The sequence below is a fragment of the Microcaecilia unicolor genome, chromosome 1 (assembly GCF_901765095.1).
Source record: "Microcaecilia unicolor chromosome 1, aMicUni1.1, whole genome shotgun sequence".
NCBI classification, from domain to species: Eukaryota; Metazoa; Chordata; class Amphibia; order Gymnophiona; family Siphonopidae; genus Microcaecilia; species Microcaecilia unicolor.
The window spans coordinates 624,045,693-624,066,797 of NC_044031.1; the positions used below are offsets into that span (position 1 = coordinate 624,045,693).

Below are 21,105 nucleotides of genomic sequence, written 5' to 3' on the forward strand. Positions count from 1 at the left end.
ATTTAAATCAAAATGAACACTTGGCACACATATACACATAGCCAGCATATTAAATGAATTAATATCAGTACCTTTTGTGTCCTGTAGCCTGAAAATCTTCTTTTTTCTAACTGCCACAAGCCTCCTGCAGTTCCGTCGTGAGCTAGCGCCCAGCTCGTGCTGTCAGCTGTTTCAGCCCCCTCATGCCTCTTTCCCAGTGTGAGTCCTTCCGCTGCCCGCTCACCGGGTTTAAATAAAAATATCAGAGAAGGGCATCGGAGCCCTTCTCCGAACTCCAACTTCGTCCCACGCTGACTCTCTTACGTTCCGGAACCGGCTCTGCACCTTAACTTGAGCTGGTTCCTTTAAATTCAAGGAATCCCCTGGCCCTGTGTCAGCAACGTGCGTCTGACATCAGACGCTGACGTCAAACTCCACCACAGGGCCAATCAGAGCCCAGATCTCCTCCCATGTCCTCCAGACTCTCTCCGCCGCCCATGCTCCACCCCCGACAGCCCCAGCTCTCCCCGATGCTCGCAGCACTCCAGCGTCTCTCTTCTCCGCGCCTCCCCGGCCCAAAATCGCCGCCTCCCCAGGCTCACCGCTGCAGCCCGAAACGCGACCAGGAAACGCGGCCCCAGTTGTCGCCTCCGCCGCTACCAACGCTCCACCCCCTCGCATCTTCAAAGAAAAACGTCCCTGCAAGCCCGGACACGTCAGGATGCCCACAGACGACCCGCAGCCTCCCTCAAATCTGCTTCTCCATACTCTGCAAACACTCCGGAGCCCCCCCCCCCCCCACCAGGTAAGAACATGTTTTTTTAAATTTTAACCCTTAGGGTTACATTCACCCTAGCCCAGTTAAAAAAAATGTATGCAATAAACATTTTTTTTCATTCCACCCACTTCATATCCTCCCACAGTTCTGTATATTAACACATTCTCCTTCTTCATCAAGCTCTTACGTTACTTCAGTTTTCTTACATCAATCACTGCATAATAAAATGCTCTCTTAAGAATTCAGAAACTTTTCCTTTTGTTGTTCTTTCAGAAATACGTATTTCTGGTACATTTCTTTCAATGATTCTTCTATCCACATCTGGCTCATCCTCCTGCGGAATATTACCCTTGGTAATAATGAGCCAAGATGTGCTAGGTTCACTAGGTAATGGTTCTTTCCCTGTGAGCTTTTTATATTCTGGTTCAACAATGGTGTGTTCTGCTTCAGGTAAATCAAGGTCAGAAATCTCCCAATTAATTCTTTTCAATCGGTTCCTGTGTAACACTTTTTCTTCCCCTTTACGGGTACAAATTCTATATACGTTGTCCCCAGAACCCAATCTTTCCATCACTCAATAGGGTTCTTCTTCCCAAACGTTTTCTAGTTTATGGCGACCTGAGAATTTTTGTTTCCTTATTAGTACCCACACACCAGGCTCCAGAACTTGTCCGCAGGTGTATTGGTCATAGGCTTTCTTGATTTTTATACCACTTTTCTCGGATGCTTCCCTAGTCAAGTTTCTCATTTCGTACAATTTCCTCTAATGCTTCCTCAGCCATTCATCAACTGGAATATCAGGTTGATTTTCTTCTTCTACTATATCCCATTCTTTATATGGCAATAGCGACTCCCTGCCCAGAAACAAGTGCGCTGGTGTGTACCCAGCCGATCCATGTATAGTGCTGTTATAAATCTGGCACATTTCCGGAAGGTACTGAGACCACCTCTTTTTCTTTTCTGCCCCCATTGTCCTCAGTAAATGATGCATGGTGTGGTTGAACCTCTCGCACCTGCTATTCCCCTGCGGATGGTACGGGGTGGTTCTAGATTTTTTTATATTATACCGCTCGCACAACTCTTTGATTATGGCAGATTCAAAATTTCTGCCCTGATCCGTATGAATCCGAACAGGACATCCATATACTGCGATCCAATTTTCAATTAATGTTCGGGCTCTAGTTCTTGCTGATTGATTCTTTGTGGCAACCGCGGTCGTGAACCGCATAAACATGTCCGTTATTATTAATACATTCTCATAACCCTTGGCATCCTTCTCCAGCACTGTGTAGTCTAGGGCTACTACTTCCTGAGGCTGGGTCGCATTAAAAGGTTGCATCTGAGCTCTCTCAACAGGAACTGACTCTAGCATATGAGCAAATTTTACAATCATAAATCCATTTTTGAATATCCATCCAAAGATGAGGCCAAAAATAGCTCCGTCTGATTTGCTTACTTGTAATCTCAGCTGCGAAATGCCCTTTTCAATTATGATAGTTCCAGTGTCAAAAAGAAAGCTGATTTTGGAATTATATCACCTGGATCACCGCACCACCATCCCGGAATCTTCCACCTGACGGCACAAGATTCCATCCTTCATCAGCAACTTCTGACGATGCTTCCACAACTCCTTCGTTTCCGGTAACCAGCTTTCATAATTTATAATCTGTGCTGTCTCTAAAGCTGTCATTACTGGCTCAAGAGTGGGATCTTCCCTTTGTAATTCTGCCAACTCAGCATTTGAACTGAAACCTGGCAAATCTGAACGGGCGTTCTGTGTTTGAATCCTAACCTTGGCTTTATATTTGTTCCAAATCTTCCTCGAGCCAGCAAATACTTCCATGCTGTTTAAGGTCAGAAAATCTTTCTCCTCACAAGGGTCATTTTCATATTCCATTTCTTCTGGCAGTCTGGACAACGCATCTGCAGCCTGATTTAATCTTCCAGCTTTGTATGTAACATCAAAATCCAGCTCAGCAAGTTGTGCCAGCCATCGCTGTTCGGTGGCCGGTATATTAGCGGACTCCAAAATTTTAATGGGTTATGGTCTGTTCGGACCTTGAATTTCCTATACAGCAAGTACTCGTGAAATTTATCTGTGGCTGCCCACTTTAACGCCAGTAACTCCCAACTTAAATGCGCTGTATTTATTATCATTCCGTTCCGCATATCTCAAGCCACGACTGGCATAGGCGATGATCTTTTCTTCTCCATCTTGTATCTGGCTCAACACTGCCCCTAATCCCTTATAACTTGCATCAGTCGTTAGTATAAACGGGAGTTCAAATCTCGGGAAGGTTAAAATGGGTGCAGACATTAACTTTAGCTTAAGAAGTTCAAAACTCTCTTGTCACTCTGTTCCAAACGAAAGGCACTTCCTTCATATTTTTCCTGGGCTTTCCCATTAATTTATGTAACGGAGCTGCTATTGTGGCAAAGTTAGGGATAAATCACCGGTAAAAACTAGCGAACCCTATGAAGCTTCGCACTCCCTTGGCTTCTGTAGGCATTTTCCACCGCTGCAGAGCTTCCATCTTGTCAGGATCTGCCAGCACTCCTTCTGCTGACACTATATATCCTAGAAACCGTACTTTTGGGCACAACAATTTACATTTGGACGGCTTCAGCTTCAGTCCACAATCTTGCAACTGTTGGAATACCTGTTCCAGCCTCTCCAGATGTTGTTCAAAACTACTCGCATCCAAATACAGCAATAGGGTTTTAAACACGTAGTCCCCCAGCATGCACTCCATCAAACGCTGAAAGCTTGCAGGAGCATTACAGAGTCCAAATGGCATTCTGATCCACTCGAAAAGACCGAAAGGTGTAGTGACCACCGTCTTCTCCATGTGCTGGGGTGCCATTCCCAACTGGAAGTATCCTGAAGTTAAATCAGGGGATGAGAACCACTGCGCACCCCCTAACGTGTCTAGCGACTCGCCAATTCGAGGGAGTGGATAAGCGTCTTTCATCGTGATCGCATTGAGACGTCTATAGTCGCAGCAGAACTGTAGTGTACCGTCTTTCTTTCTCAGTACTACTGCCGGTGACGCCCATGGACTCTTACTTTTTCTAAGGATGCCCTGGTCCACTAACTCCTGTATGTGCTTCTTGAACTCCTCGAATATATGGGGTGACACTCTGGGATAAGGCTGCTTAATGGGGGAAATATCTCCCGTTTTTATCTCATGCAGTATGATTGATGAAAACCCAATGTCTTGATCATTTACTGAAAACACATTTTGATACTTGCTTAATTGTTGCAATTTGCTAGCTTGTTCACTATCCAGTAAACTCCAATCAATTCTGATCTTATTTAAGTGTTCTGGCAAAGTTGTGTTTTTATCTTCATCTATGGAAGAATCAATCCTTCTTACTTCACAATTCTTCCCTTTCATTTTTACCTGTAGATCCGCAGATGTCAACACTGGATCTGCCTTGAAGATTTCTGCCACTCTTATCCTTGGTGATAACAGTGCCGCAGTTGCTCCATAGTTTAAAATTCTGACTGGAACGTTCCCCTTCCTTGGTCTCACCAATGCATTTGCTACCATCAGTGTTCCAGGTAAATTCACTGCCGCAGTTGCTCTCACCAACATAGTGCATGCTGCCATGCCTCTTACATTATGACACTTTCCTGCCAAAATTTTTTCAGAGAGAGGCGGGGGTGACATGCTTTTGATTCTCGATCGTCTTAACGAAACCCAACCTTCTTGTTGAGTCGTGCTCCTCGAACTTCTGCTGCTGTTGGATCTCATGCCAAATCCGAGTTATACTCGTATGTTTAGATTCAGGAGACAACTGGGTTAAATCCCCGAATAGCCCCTCTAGTGATTGCAGCACGTTCATGCCTAGAATTCCTGGTATACTGTTAGCTTCCCCCTTGTCCGATTTCAGATTATCCCGGACCACAAAACGCAACAGGAAGGTACTGTTTGTCCTAGATATTCTACATCTGCTTCGATGCACCCCAAGACCGGCAGATCAGTTCCATTTGCTGCTGTTAGCGTAATCCAACTAGCATCTTATAGTTGTTCTGTAGTTTGAAAGTGCTTGTAGAACTGACTCGCTACGATAGTCGTAACATCAGACCCAGTGTCCACTATACACTTAACTAGGATCCCTCCAAAAGATACAGTAATTACAGGGCTTTTCCCAATTGCTTTTTCTCGGAAAGTTTCCAAGTCATCTTTAGTGTCGACCTCTTCTCCCATCTGTACCCGTACTACAGATGTTGCAATGTCACCCTCTTTTGCTCCAGATTTTCCCGGAACCTTCCCTTTTCCTTCAAATTTCACACCACTTGTACTAGGTTGTGGTTGTTCAACTCCTCTACTATTCTTGGTCTGGGGTATCTCCCTCCTTATTATCTTCCTCTCACTTTGGCAAAACCGAGCTATATGCCCTGGCTCCTGGCATCTGTAACATATTAACATGCCTCTTTCATTACGTAAGGGTGTTCTGGAACTCTCACCCCAATATAACATTGTTCTCTCTCGACTCTGGTTTTCTGAATAACGTGTTGTTTCTTTTCTCTGCCTGTCCAATAATTCGTCCTGTTTTCTTCCCATTTGACCCAGTAACTTAGTGATTTCTGAAAGGGCGGACACCAACACTTTGGTATCAGCAGACATGGTACGTTCTGGCGGTTCTCCCTGGCTGCGCTGCAGTATTCTGACACTTGATGTTCCCATTTCCGGCATGCACTCCTCCTCAGACCATCGAATGGCAGCCTGCATCAGGTCTGTGAATCGCATCTCCGGATTCTCTTCCCATCTCCTGGTCATTTCTCTCCTCAGCGTAACATCTTTAAGGCCTAATAAAATTTGCTCTTTCAGCACACTCTCCGGACGACTCACTCTGGAACTATCCAGGGCTCTGATCGTTTCCAGTTTCTCTTGGAGTTGATAGGCATATGCCCGGACAGTCTCTCTATCACCCTGTCGTAAAACTCTTTCACCCGTATTCCCAACGGGACTTTGTCTCCGTACACCTGGGTTAGTAGCTCAAAGACGTCCTCAATCGTTTGTTCTCTCTCCTGTGCCATGTATTTCACTGTGTCCTTGGCCTGACCCTGAATGTGGTCTTTTAGAATCTCCAGCTGATCTTCTGGTGGCACTCTCAGGATCTTTAAGGCTGACTTCGCTGTCTCGAGCCACTCTTCCACAGTTGTATCACCAGCACGAGTTGGGAACCCGTAAAAATCGGGGATGTTCTTTTCTTTCTGGATTACAACGGTGGTTGTCGGCTGTTGATTTAGCCCACTTCGGCCCCGTCCTTCCATAGAATTTCTTAATTCATCTATTTGCCGCTGCAATTCTTCCATGTTCTGTCCTGTCACCTGATGTGTGGGCCTCAATAAGGAAACAAAATCCCCCCTCTCCACACAAAAGTTGCACTTGCAATCAAAATTTTGTACCAACTTTCTCAACAGGGAAGAATGGTTACCTTTACATCAAATACTTCAGAATTTTTAAGCACACACAATAGCAAATATCTTTCACAATATATTCATATATATATTTTTCTGTACCCCCAATTTCACTTTATTTATAAAGTGAAGGCCCTATCCTGCTGACTACGCCATTTTTGTAAACCCCTCCCCCATTCCTGGGTTCAAATGGAATTTAAGATGTGTTCGGGTTTAGTTTTCCAATGTAGTCTCGACCAAGTGGTCTGAACACACCAACCAGAAGCGGAGAAGAGGTAAAAAAAAAAAACTATTGAGATGGAATTGATATAAAAGTTTTTTTATTTAAAACATCAACGTTATTAAACACAGTTGTTTTCAACCCACAACTTAATAATTTATACACTCCACATTCACCAGTTATTCTTTAGGCATAAAAATTTGTCACTCTTAGTCCCTTAAGCTTTTATGTTTTCTTTTCCCAGTGCAAACTTTGTTTCTGTTAACTATGAATCTTTTCAAAAATAACCACTGTAACTATTAACCTTCGTTTCTTTATGTCTACACAGGATCACTCTATCAACTAAAGGTTACCACTAATATCAGATAAGTATTAGTTTGTCTTTTCAATTTATAATCAAAACATGCATGTAACAAATCTGCTTCTCCATACTCTGCAAACACTCCGGAGCCTCCCCCCCCCCCCCCCCCCCACCAGGTAAGAACATGTTTTTTTTAAATTTTAACCTTTAGGGTTACAATACCTTGGAGGAAAGGAGAAACAGGGGTGACATGATACAGATGTTCAAATATTTGAAAGGTATTAATCCGCAAATGAACCTTTTCCGGAGATGGGAAGGCAGTAGAACTACAGGACGTAAATTGAGGTTGAAGGGGGGCAGACTCAGTACTAATGTCAGGAAGTATTTTTTCACGGAGAGGGTGGTGGATATGTGGAATGCTCTCCCGTGGGAGGTGGTGGAGATGAAAATGGTAATGGAATTCAAATATGTGTGGGATAAACACAAAGGAATCCTGTTTAGAAAGAATGGTTCCATCGAATCTTAGCGGAGATTGGGTGGTGACGCAGGTAATTGGGAAACAAAACGGGAGCTGGGCAGAATTCTACGGTCTACGCCCTGATCATGACTGAATAGATAGGGATAGGCTGGAGTGTAAATTTTAAGGGGCTTCGATGTTAGCTTCAGAACTTAGTACAAGAACAGTACTGGGCAGACTTCTATGGTCTGTGCCCTGAGAATGACAGAATAATTTCAACCAGTTGAACACAGTCACTGTTATTCCTATCTGATCCAGATGTTCGTGTAGCAATGTGTGATCAACTGCATCGAACGCCGCCGATATATCAAATTGGAGAAGAATTACTTGGTCGCCTTTGAATAGATGTTGTTTGACATATGTAGTTAGAACTAGCAGCAATGTTTTCGTACTATGTGATGATCTGAAGCCAAATTATGACCAGTGTATCCTTTCATGTATCCTTATTTGTAATGAAAGTCAATTTAGCAGTGAATTGCTCCATGGAAGTATGAATGGTTGTGTGATTGATTCATAATGGATTTAGATAGATTGTTTTGAACTTAGGTAGCCATAATAGAAAGTATTTCCACATGTTAGTGGTTTGCATTAAAATTTTTTTATTAAAAAAGAAGAGTATTAAAATATAATTAATAATTGTGGAGTTTTTTGACTGGCATTTGATGTAATGCATATTCATTGGGGAAATCCTGAAAACCCAACCTAGCGAGGCCCAAGGTTGGACACCCTTGCTCTAGATAGTGGTGGAACTGATTCAATGGGCATCATTAAAACTTTTGTAACACATTTCTTAAACCATGACCCTTTAGTTGTAAGGCAGAATATCATACATATCTAGTGCTGATGTAAAGTGGTATACATATATGTATGTACTTTATCTGTCCCTAGTGGGCTCACAATCTAAGTTTTGTACCTCCAGCAATGGAGGGTTAAGCGACTTGCCCAGTGGGAATGGAACCCAGTTCCAAAGGTTCTTAGCCCACTGTACTAACCATTAGGCTACTTCTCCACTCCTGGCATAACTGGCATTTGGGGAAAATTGATAAATTTCAGATTTTCCCATCTATTAGCATTATCTAAGGCCTCTAATTTCTGATGTACAGTAGTCTCCCTTTGTTGAAGACCTGTAATATTTTTCTCTGTATCTGAGACACACTTCTTCTGATCCCCTATATTAGCTTGAAAGGAACTCTAATTCAAAAAATTGAGATAGTAGTCCAATAATAAAGTTGCCATCTGACCCAGAAAGGACTGTTCCAGATACTGAATACCTTCCCACAAAGTCTCTACGTAAAAGGTTTAGGTCTCACTAGTGCTGAACCCAGAGGACCAGGTTTTGCAGCTTGCTGAGAGGAAATTAAACTTGTTGTAATCTCCTCCATTCTTGATACCGAGACACTGCTCCTGCAGGCTGCAATCCCCTGTCCATGGAGATCTTCTCCTACAAAGCTACTCCAGTGGCTGAGGACATAGCAAGAAGCTTCCAGCTTCTAGCTCCATGGCTTCCTTTCACTTCTTACCCATCAGATAAGCAACAGGAAAACAAATTTAAGAGGCAAAGAGCAGCGTGAGTGAGCCCAATACTAGAAGTCAGCTGTCTTGGATCTCTGTGCTCCTAAAGTGTGTTCTATTTCTTGTTTGTTTATGAAGAATTTGAAATTATGTTGGAGGGTTATGGTCTTTTTATGGAAAATCATCATTTTTGCTTTTTCCAGGTTTGAGTTCAGGGCCATGTTGCAGAAGGGTCTCTAGTAGGTTTGGATTCTCTTGAAGACCTTTTGATGTAAGGAATAGAATGAGCAGATCAGCTGCATATAGCAAGCATTTGCTTTCTCAGTCCATGATCTCCCCTGGAATGTGGAAAGATCATTTATGTAGGCACTGAAGAGGATAAGCTCGGGCTACATCCTTGTCTCATACTTCCTCCTTGTCTGAAGTTCTCTTTCTGCATATTGTTCATTTTAACCTTACTGCTGATAGGTAAATACATTCATGTTTCCACCCTAGTTCCAGTTTGCAGTAGTTGAAGTCAGGGTGCTAGACAGAATCAAAAGCTTTTTTAATCAGTAATATATGTTTTTATATGTTTGTTCACCAGCATCTGTATAGTAAAGATGCGTTCGTTCGGTGGTTCAGTAGTTTGCACAGAAGTCAGACTGGGTTCCTTCCAGAGTTTTGCTGTTCATTGGGAATTTGAAGTATTCATTTGTCACATTACAAAGGTTTGCCAATGTTACTACTGACATATCCCTCTGTTTTAGAGACATGACCAGAGAATACAATCTGTACTACTTACTCACTCTTTATTTACCATCTTTTGGAAAATAAAATTATCTAAGGTAGTCTACAGCAAGAACAATCTGAGCATAGTCAATAGACAATTACAGTAGTAAACATTCAAATAATACACATTATGGTATAGTATGCTATTTGCAGTGTCTTGGAGGCCTCTGCCTCCTATGGTCAATAGACATTGAACTTCTTTATGCTCTCTGTGTTTGGGATTGTGGCTTCAGAAGAGGTGCACAGTACTGGAGAGCTTACATTGGCCATTGTGGCTGACTACTCATTTAGCCTGGAGCATTGAGATATCTCATGGCGACCAGGAAGTGAAGCATTGTTTGAAGCTGGAGATAGCATTATGGAACCATTTTTTTAGGGGTGGCTTTAGCAAATGGTCTTTCTTTTCAGATGAGCCCAGATGTTTTCTGAGCCTGGTCCTGATGATGGGACTTTGGTGGTTACTGGGAGCTGAGCTGTGTTTGCTGAGGAAGCGGTTGGCTTAAGAGGAACATCTTAACCAGGACTGAGGCAGCTTTGAAATATCTGGTGGCAGCCATAGGTAAAATGGAGAAAACTTTATCTGTGTGGTTGGATACATTTATGAGAAGTTTGATTTGCTTCAGAACCAAGTTGTGAGACATAGAAAAGAACTGATGAAGCCTGGGGAGTCTTTGGGGTTTGTGGAATAATTTAGTGAACTTCAAAGTTGCAAGGTAGCTTTGGTTAAATATAAAGTTGTGGTACAATATGAAATTGGAAGCATTGGAAAATCAGATAAGACTTAATTTGAGATTTGTGAGCTTCCCTAAATCATCTTTGATGTCATCAACTGATATGGTGAATATATGCGTGAGATCTTCCAGATTCCTCAACACTTTACTTCCTCTGTCTTGGGTTTATTATGTGAGAACTGAGGGACACCCTGGGGATAGGACCCAGCAGTCTCACCTTCAGCAGATAGTTTAAATTCAACTAATTCCCTTGGAAGAATCTCAGAATAAAATGATAATAAGGGTTGCTTGGGAGAGAACTTCTTCTATTTCTATTGATTTCCTTTAACATGGCTACCACATCTCTCTGCCCTTGAACCTGAAAGAAACTGGGTTTTGAGATTATATTTTCATCATTGTTTTAGGGACCACATATATTTATTTTTCCCTGATTTCTCTAGAATCATATAGGTGAGGTGCATAGGTATTGGCTGTAAGGGGCATGTGTTTTCCTTCATTTTCCTTGTAAGTCTATAATTTGTATAAAATTTAAATATAGTATGTTTGCTTTAACCCAAAATGATTGAAGAATTTTATTGATGTTAGAGTAGACCCATCTGGCTCTGTAGTTACTGTTGCACCTAACTGAGAGTATTGCAAGCATTGGTATTCCTTGTAGATTGCTCCTTATTGTCTGTTAATCTATTCTGTATTATATTGCTGGGTGCTTCTCTAACCCCTCGGTTTATATTTTCCTTTGTATCTTCCTCTGGTTGATTTTCTTCTGATTTTTGATATGGTATTTATTTTTATCATTTACACTCTCACCTAAACAGTAATAGCCAGTAGGATATGTTGGGCGGGTGGCTAGGGTCCATGAACCTTATTGCCCAGGGGCCCAGAACTCTGTCAGTCTGCTTGTAGAGGAATTCTAAGTTGGAGGTATTGGGGACAGGGTGATGGTGGCTGACTGGGAGGAGATACTTATTGAAATAGGGTTAGGAAGAGTGTATATTTGGCAGAGAGGTTTGGGGGAGACAACAGGCTGAGGGAGAGAGTCTGGAAAAAAATCAAACTTCATTTACACATCTTGCTGTGAAAATGACTGAGCAGCTGGACTAGCTGCATCATTGTCCAAGGTTCTGTATATCATCTGCTTTATCCAGCACTGGTCCTAGCTCTCACAATGAAGTCTATTTGCCAATATGGCACCGATCCTTTCTTATGTGAAGTATAACCACCATTACTGATTGCCAAAACAGGCTGTGTCACCCTATGTCATCTGTTCCTGCTGTATTCATAATACTCCAACTTTTCAGCTATACAAAACATTCCCAGACCAAGACAGATATTTTTATGCATATATAACCCTGGTCCCCTCCAGACAAGTCCTGGATGCCAGATAAACTCTTTGGGTCAGACACCTGAACCAGGGTCCACAAAAGGTAAAGTCTCTTTTGGAGCTCTGCCCAGGCTGGAGCTGGGCTAAATCCTGTTAGGCCCGGGGTGGAGGGGGGGGGGAGGGTTGCCACCATCCAGTGGCGTACCAAGGGGGGGGGGGGGGGCGGTGGGGGCGGTCCGCCCCGGGTGCACGCCACTGGGGGGTGCCGCGCGCCTGTTAGCTCCGAGTCCGCTCATTCCCTCCTTGCTGTTCCCTCTGCGCGGAACAGGTTACTTCCTGTTCCGGGGCAGAGGGGGCAGCAGGGAGGGAACGAGCGGACTCGGAGCTAACAGGCGCGCGGCACCCCCCCCAAGCAGGTAAAAATGCACCCGGGGGTAGTTTCGCCGGGGGGGGGGGCGCACTTCGCCGATCCGCCCCGGGTGTCAGCCAGGCTAGGAACGCCACTGCCATCTTTTCCAGTTTAACACAGTCTCAGGTTATAAGAATCCACTTTTACACTACAGGTTGCTTTTAATAAACAATGAACTTTACTAATAGTAAAATCAACAAGAACTTCCAGCAACAGGTAAAACTAAAATTGTTATTAACTCTCATTTCCTCAGGAGCAATCCCAGGGCACTACACATTTGACACATTCATATTTTTTGAGAGAATTGATTCCTATTGATCCCTGATGTAGGCATAGAAATGCCAAAACATAGCCCTTGACAGGTCAGCTTAAAAAAAGATTCTCAATTGTTCTATTCCTGAAAACCCATTTGTGCTTCTTCTTAGTCCAAGATCACAAAAGCAGAAACAGCACACTCTTTTGCTACCTGGTGTTTCTATTTGCATGCAGGCAGAGCTGTGGGCCCATCCCCTTCCTGAAATGTACCAATGTTCAAACAGCCACATTCCTGAGCAGTTCTACTAAGGCAAGCAAACTGACAGTTCAGTTTAGAAAGAATAAACCTGTTTAAGTTTTAAAAGCATTTTACCAAGATTTCTCTGTCACTCACATTAAACCCACCCACAAAGGGGGGGTTTCACATGTTTAAGAAATCCTGGTAGTGATCTTTTTCTAGTGTAGGAATTTAGAAGCATGAGTTGCTAAGGATGTAAAAAGAATTGAAGCGGTGCAAAGAAAAGCTATGAGGATGGTATGGGATTTGCGTTACAAGACGTATGAGGAGAGACTTGTGGACCTGAACATGTATACCCTGGAGGAAAGGAGAAACAGGAGTGATGTGATACAGACATTCAAATATTTGAAAGGTATTAATCCGCAAACAAACCTTTTCCAGAGATGGGAAGGCTGTAGAACGAGAGGGCATGAAATGAGATTGAAGGGGGGGCAGACTCAAGAAGAATGTCAGGAAGTATTTTTTCACGGAGAGGGTGGTGGATACTTGGAATGCCCTCCTGCGGGAGGTGGTGGAGATGAAAATGGTAACGGAATTCAAACATGCGTAGGATAAACATAAAGGAATCCTGTGCAGAAGGAAGGGATCCTCAGGAGCTTAGCCTAGAATGGGTGGCAGAGCTGGTGGTTGGGAGGCCGGGCTAGTGCTGGGCAGACTTATACGGTCTGTGCCGGGGCTGGTGGTTGGGCGGCGGGGATAGTGCTGGGCAGACTTATACGGTCTGTGCCAGAGCCAGTGGTGGGAGGCAGGGATAGTGCTGGGCAGACTTATACGGTCTGTGCCAGAGCCGGTGGTGGGAGGCAGGGATAGTGCTGGGCAGACTTATACGGTCTGTGCCAGAGCCGGTGGTGGGAGGCAGGGATAGTGCTGGGCAGACTTATAGGGTCTGTGCCAGAGCTGGTGGTGGGAGACGGGACTGGCAGTTGGGAGGCGAGGATAGTGCTGGGCAGACTTATATGTTCTGTGCCAGAGCTGGTGGTTGGGAGGCGGGGTCGGTGGTTGGGAGGCGGGGATAGGGCTGGCCATACTTATACGGTCTGTGCACTGAAGAGGACAGTACAAATAAAAAAGTAGCACATATGAATTTATCTTCTTGGGCAGACTGGATGGACCGTGCAGGTCTTTTTCTGCCATCATTTACTATGTTTTTACTATGTTTAATACATTAGTTGAGAATAGATAGCCTTTAATCATCTAAATATTATCCTTCTAAGCAAACAAACACCAGAAGCAACTCACGTAGGATTATTGTTGTCTGGACTGTTACCAATGCGTATTTGTGCTCCCTGCAGTCGTTCAGAGCAGCAGTCCCCCCGGTTCACCACCACGATGGATCCAATTTTCCAGGAACGCTTTAGATCTAGCCGCCACCAGGGACTCAGATAAAAGCTAGTGTGGGAACAGGAACCTTTGTAATAATTAGTGTTTGAATTCCCATCGATGGCTAAATTTGCAAAACCATTGTAGTCTACTGAGATCTGTGTGGCTTCTCCAGTCAGTGCGATGTTCTTCTCTGAAAGTCAAAGTGAAAACTTAGAAAGCTTGCAGTGCTGGAAAGACCAAAATTGACACTGTAGTTCTCAGTGGATAGAAGATCTTCTAGCCACACAGTCCCTCCCTGAATTGTCGATTGCTATTCATTAAACTGAATAAGGGGTCGTGGTTCAGTACTATATATACTTTGTATTTAGGTAGGAAATTAGAGACATGTACAGTAGGCTTTAAAGATTGCATAGCTTGCAGACAGACCGGGTCGGCAGACAGACCGGGTCGGTGACATTACTATGTCGGAAAATTCTTCTGTGAGGCTAGAAGATCTTCTATCCACAGAGAACTACTGTTACAGGCAAGGGACTCATATTTTCTTGCACAGGATCTGGCTGCTTCTTTTCAAGTTCCAGTTTAGGTAGGCAATTTTCCTCTAGTTTCTCTGACAGTTTCCCTTGATTATGTGACTGGGTGTTAGGTTAAAGCAGATTCCCCCTCAACACTCCTGTTTTTCTTGTGGGCCCAAGGTTTAATTTAAATTCCAGCAGTCCCATCCTCTAATGGAATCCCTGTCCAGGCTTTTGCTTCCCCACCCCTCCCCCTAGAGTTCTAAAACCATTCTGGGATTCCTCTAAGTTTCCTGCAGAAGCAAGGTGACAGTGTTACAATACTCTCATTCTCTCATTTTACATTTAGGCTTCTAGCATTTATACAGACACTTCAAATTGTGTTTTTTACTTGTATCTAGAAGCCACTTAGGAAAGCAGAATAAAGGTTGCAAATTATCCGTCAACTTCTGTTAAAGACTCCTGGCTTTCATTCCCTATTGTTCTACTGGGATTCTCTAAATGTCCTGTTTTGATAGTATCCTTCAAGGATATCTCACTCCTGAGTGTCTGTCGACTACCCCCCCCCCCCCCCCCCCCCCCCCATTTTAAAGGTAAATGTTGGTGCCAGCAGCCTGATTCCATCCCGGTTAAGAAGAAAGTCCATCCTTTCAGAATAGGCTCCCCCTTTCCCAGAACGTTGCCCATTTCCTAACAAATCTAAATCCCTCATCCCAGCACCATCATCTCAACCACGAATTGAGACTTTGGGACTCTGCCTGCCTCTTGGGTCCTGCGTGTGGAACAAGGAGCATTTCTGAAAATGCTACCCTGCCAGATTTGGATTTTAACTTTCTACCTAAAAGCCTAAATTTGGCTTCCCACTTTTTTTAATCTACTTGGAATGCACACATGCACATGTACCCAGACAGCCAGCTTCTCCCCAGAACTATAATTAAACCATAGCTCTTTTGAGCAGGGTCTGTCTCTTTGTATCAGGTGTTCAGCGCTGCGTGCGTCTGGTAGCGCTATACAAATGCTAATAATAATAATAATAATAACTATATAAAATCTTATCTAGGCGACGCACAAAATCTGCCACCTTTGCACTAGGCAGGCAAGTGACTAAGCAATCCTCACCCCCACCCAGCTATCTACATGCTTAATGATTGAATTGCCAACTAAAACAGCCATCTTAACCCTTCCCTCCTAGTCAGAAGCGTAGCCAGGCTGAAGGCGCCAGAGGAGTGGAAAGCGAACTTCAGATGGTGCCAGCGCATGTTTTACATGTGATGGATCGTGTAAAACATAGGCACCGGCGGAAGCCTGTTTGGGGGAGCAGCGCTCCCCTTGAGCCCCCCTTAGCTAAGCCACTGCTCCTAGTTTCCAGAACTGTACACAGTATTCTTAAACGAGGTGCCACCAAACTCTTAAACAGCGGCATTGCTTTTGCCTGCTGGCCATTCCTCTCCCTATGACCCAAGCATCCTACACTGTTCCCTCTAAGATGAGCCGTAGTCCTCCAACTGCATAGCTACCGGAGGGGGGGGGGGCTTCAATATTGTGTTTTCTATCACTAGGGACAGGCAGGTTCCTGGAATCCTGCAGAGTTTGCCTGTCCTGTACTATTGAAATTGTGATAATGAAACAGCATCACACACCGGCAGGATTGTAGGTGGAGGACTCCAGCTCAGCTTAGAGGGGAACAATGGCCTTCTAGCTTTCACCATCACATTTTGTACCTGTTTGGCCACCTTATGATCATCACATACAGGTTCCTCTTTTGTTCACAGAACTACTTCACCCCTTAAACTATACTAACCCCTTGGGTTTTTGCAGCCCAAATGCATGATCTTGCTTTTTTTCTATCATTGTGCCTGTAACTCAACGCAGAAAAAACACAATGCCTTGTACTCACCTCACAACACAAACATATACTCCACCATAACCACACCATACTGCTCACTTCCCGTCTCACAAAATCTGAAAATTCTTGGAGTTACCATTGATCGAAACCTCACACTCGATGCCCATGTGAAGAATACAACGAAAAAGATGTTTCACTCCATGTGGAAACTCAAAAGAGTAAAACCTTTCTTCCCGAGATACATCTTCCGTACCCTGGTACAATCAATGGTAATAAGTCATCTGGACTACTGCAATGCACTATACGCGGGCTGCAAAGAACAAACTATCAAAAAACTCCAGACAGCCCAGAACACCGCCGCCAGACTCATATTTGGAAAAACTAAATATGAAAGTGCAAAACCCCTAAGAGAGAAACTTCACTGGCTCCCACTCAAGGAACGCATTGCGTTCAAGATTTGCACGATGGTACACAAAATCATTCATGCAGATGAACCAATCTACATGCTAAACCTCGTGGACCTTCCTCCCAGAAATGCCAAAAGATCATCCCGCAAATTTCTGAACCTACACTTCCCCAGCTGTAAAGGACTAAAATACAAGCTGATACACTCCACCACCTTCTCTTACATAAGCACGCAGCTGTGGAATGCATTACCAACTGCCTTGAAAACTACTGCCGAAATAACGAACTTTCGCAAATCTCTGAAGACACATCTCTTCAGCAAGGCATACAAAGAGAACCCATAACCCACAAAATACCTACGAATCCACCAGCTTTGACAGTCTACCTTCTTTACTATCCTTCCTAAAACCTTCCTTATCTTTTCCCTTACTTAACCCTGACTTAACCTTTGTATACTACCAATTGTATCTGTTATCCTATAATGAATATGCCATAACAAAACTCTGTACACTACCAATTATATCTGACATCTTGTAATGACTATGACATAACAAAACTCTGTAAGCCACATTGAGCCTGCAAATAGGTGGGAAAATGTGGGATACAAATGTAATAAATAAATAACTGATATCAGGCTTACTCGTCTGTAGTTTCCCAGATCACCCTTAGCACTCTTTTTAAAAATTGGCATTATATTGGAAAGTTGCCAATCTTCATGTCTTTGGGTCCTGGCTAGACAAGTGTCACAGGGTTAGGACTGTCTCTTATGTGCACCTGCACACTGCAGTTATGTCTAAAACTGCTCTAGACATCCTCAATAGTAGCAGTAATATGCCATGACCCATTCCCTTTAGCACTGACTACATTTACATAACTAGGGTTTGGGTGATTGACCTCTAGTTACTGGCTTCCTGTGAAGAGAGGCAATGGTCGCTCTTCTCCAGTACTCTACTCCTGTCTCGAAAAATTGATCAGATCTACAAGTATAGTTGCCAAAACCTCTCTAAACTCCTGTAACATCCTGGCTTTATCTAGTGGGATAGAGCAAGTGAGAGAACCCCTGACACAGAGGGGAATAAGGGCAAGAAGATGAAGAGTTTCATAAAGAGAAAAGAGGCAAAGGGATAGAGGGGAGGAAGGCCACTACCAGCTGGAAAGATAGAAAGTTACTTAAATTCTGGCATACTGCAAATACAATTCTATACTGGGTTATCTGATATTTCTGGTTTCTGTATTTACTGTAGTACATACATCTTAGAGAAACCTTAAGCCTTGCAGACAAACTTCATTTTTATTTTGTCAAATGCTCCTACTTGTGTGTAATAGCCAATCATGGCCGGTGTAATGCATCGAGACTGAGCACTATACGCAATTGGTAATAGCACCCACCATACATCATCGCACTACAAACCCTCCCTGCCTTCCTTACCTTGGACCATGTTTCGTTCATTCAAGGAATGTTGAGAACAAAAACGACAATGTGAATGAGAGAATGTAGACAGCAATTTATGTTCAATATAAGTCACGGAACAAATCACGTTCACATAATTTTTATTTAACATTACACCGGACCCATAGTCAATATAACCTACAGCAACGAAGACAGCCATCAGAGTATCTACATCCCCATGATAAGTAGCACATTATATGTTTCCAAAACTTGATAGAGATTGAAATACAAGCTAAGAAAGGCAGGGAGAATTTGTAATGCGATGATGTACAGTGGCTGCTATTACCAATAGCCAATCATGGCTGGTGTAATGCACTGAGACTGAGCACTATACATAATTACACACAAGTAGTAGCATTTGAAAAAATAAAAAAGATAAAGAAAATAAAAATGAAGATTGTCTACAAGGCTTAAGGTTTTTCTAAGATGTAAATACTGCAAATATAGACAAAAGTTCTCTAATGTGGTTAAAGTAAAAAGCCTGAATATCAGGATATAATACAAGATAAATAATCAGATATCTCCATGGTGACAGAATATCTCAATTCCTTACCACTGGGCCGAGGACTGCAGTCAGAATTCGCCTGGATCCCACCATAGATCCCAAGCAAGAGGATAAGAGAGAAGTACATCTTAGTGAGCGCAGAAAAACTCCAGAGACCTGAAATACATCACATCACAAATTCATAACAGTCCTAGTACATGAGCTAAATAGCAGAAAAGTTGACCAAGAATCCACACGCCTATCCATGGCCAACACCATGTGAAGTGATAGAGATCCCAAGGGATTGCTTGAGAGATTCTGCAATAGGCTTATACTGTTTGTTTGGTTGGTTTGTACACTCTACGTTTAAGATGTACTGAGTTGATTTAATGCACTTTTTTTTTTTTTTTGCTTTGTGTCACGCATTCATTTTTAATACATTTTTTAAAAATTTGTATTATACATTTTTAACATGCACAAATATATTGCACATACATTCATTTGTAAGTAAAAGACCTAAATCAAGAAAAATTGCAAAAATGAACTGAAAGTTTTTGTGTTTGTGCACATCTCTAAAGGAATGTACACTGCATATTCCCCCGACCCCCCCACCAATTCAGTGGAGCCCCCCCATAATGGGATATCAGGGTAGTGTAGGAGTGAGGTGCATTATAGAAATGTGCAGAGAAAAACATGTTTCAGTTTATTTGGCCTTATTTCCAGATTTGTACATTACAGTACATTATGCAGGTTTTATAATCTGCAATTTCCTACACAGTTAACTGCAAAATTACACAAACCATCAGTTATTCAGGAATTGCAATAATAAAAACCTCATAAAAGCAATTACAACTACAGAAATTGCAAAAAACAAAACAAAATAAAAAAACCCAACCCTATAGAATCCATTCTTTAAACGTCCTTACTAAAATCCTGCAGCAAAAATGTGCAAAATACGCAAGATTTAAAAGAATTTCAAAAAATTTTCTAAGACCTGATTGGTCTAACAGATGATGGCAAAGAGTGCCACACTGAAACATCTTGATATCATTAATGAAGATGTTAGCAATTTCATAGATGTAATTTTTCTTATAGAAGGAAAACATAATAATAATGAATCACTCAAATGATAAGTATTGTGACTAGCTAATAGATGTATTAAATCAGTCATACATGGTGGTGCTTCTCCATACAGTACCTTAAGAGGCATTATACACAATTTGAATTGCACTCTGGCTTCTATTGGAAGCCAGTGTAGTTATAAGAAAACAGGAGAGTCAAATCTACAAAGATTTTTGCTTTGTTTTAATATAAAAAAAGTTTTAAGGCATAATAATTCATAACATGCATTAAATAGATTTTGCACAGATTGATTTAAAGTATGGTAATAGACCAAATGCACATTAACGAATGAATATACCTAGTGCACTGGCAAAGCTTTGTAGGGTATAGAATGGAATTATAGAAACAGTTATACCTTTCAGCTAGATTGAAGGGTAAGATGGTATTTATATACAGTACCTGTTTTAAGGAACGATTGTATTGTAAGCCACATTGAGCCTGCAAAAAGGTGGGAAATTGTGGGATACAAATGCAATAAATAAAATAAATTAAATCAAATGAAATCTTACCAATAGATTGCAGTGGTTCCCAAACCTGGTCCTGGAGGCACCCCAAGAAAGCAGAAAGGCAGACGATCTGCAAACTCCAAGACGGAAGGCACCCCAGCAAGTCAGGTTTTCAGGATATCCACGATGAATATTTATGAGAGAGATTTGCATGCAGTGCAGGCAGTGCATGCAAATTGCTCTCATGAATATTCATTATGGATATTCTGAAAATCTGACTGGCTGGGGTGCCTCCAGGACCAGGTTTGGGAATCACTGGGTTACAGAATCGTATTCAGATGCAAAGTGAAGGTCAGCCATATTTTCAAACGGTACTCAACCAGTGAAGAATGTCTTTGTCTTTATGGTAACAGGTGAACTCCCATTCACTCTGCTTCTTCTCTATGTTCCTTCACTAGTTTCCAATACAGTTCTAGAAAAATTATTATCATTACAAGCAAACTATGTCACCACTCATCTGAATTTAATAATCATAGGGGGCATTAACCTACATCCTGATAACCTCAGTGATCATCTTACAAGTCTTCAAACAATTAGGAGGGAAAGTTATCAGTATGGGCTACCATTAAGATGGTTCATTTTACTGTTACCCCAGTTAACAGCAGTTAGGTCTCATTGCCATACAATGTAACCTGTGGTAAAATAGCATGCTTTAATGGTAGCCCACATTGATAACCTCCCCTCTTAGTGCCTACTCCAATTTGATTAGCTGGCCATATGTTAAATTTTATTTTTTTCTCCCAATAATTGCTGGTTTCTGCTCATAGGACAGATATCTTGCTTGGACAGACCACTTTTCAGTTCATATAGGGTTACCATCACCAATACCCTCATCTTCACAAACCCCTATAACTAAACAACAAAGAAAGCTTTGAAATGTAGACTTGGCAGTCTTGGCTCAGAAGTACTGGCCTTTTCCTTAAAGTAGTTTCAT

General features: G+C 42.4%; 1 protein-coding gene across 1 annotated transcript in view; it reads right to left on the reverse strand.

Annotated features, from left to right (window-relative positions):
- The window catches only part of LOC115460340, a 172,745-nt gene that overhangs the window by 122,923 nt on the left and 28,717 nt on the right, over positions 1-21,105 (reverse strand). Inside the window, exons 2-3 of the mRNA XM_030190130.1 lie at positions 18,613-18,720; positions 13,763-14,036 (exon numbers count right to left, since the gene is read on the reverse strand). Coding sequence (XP_030045990.1) covers positions 13,763-14,036; positions 18,613-18,720 — 382 coding nt within the window. The remainder of the gene's footprint in view (positions 1-13,762; positions 14,037-18,612; positions 18,721-21,105) is intronic.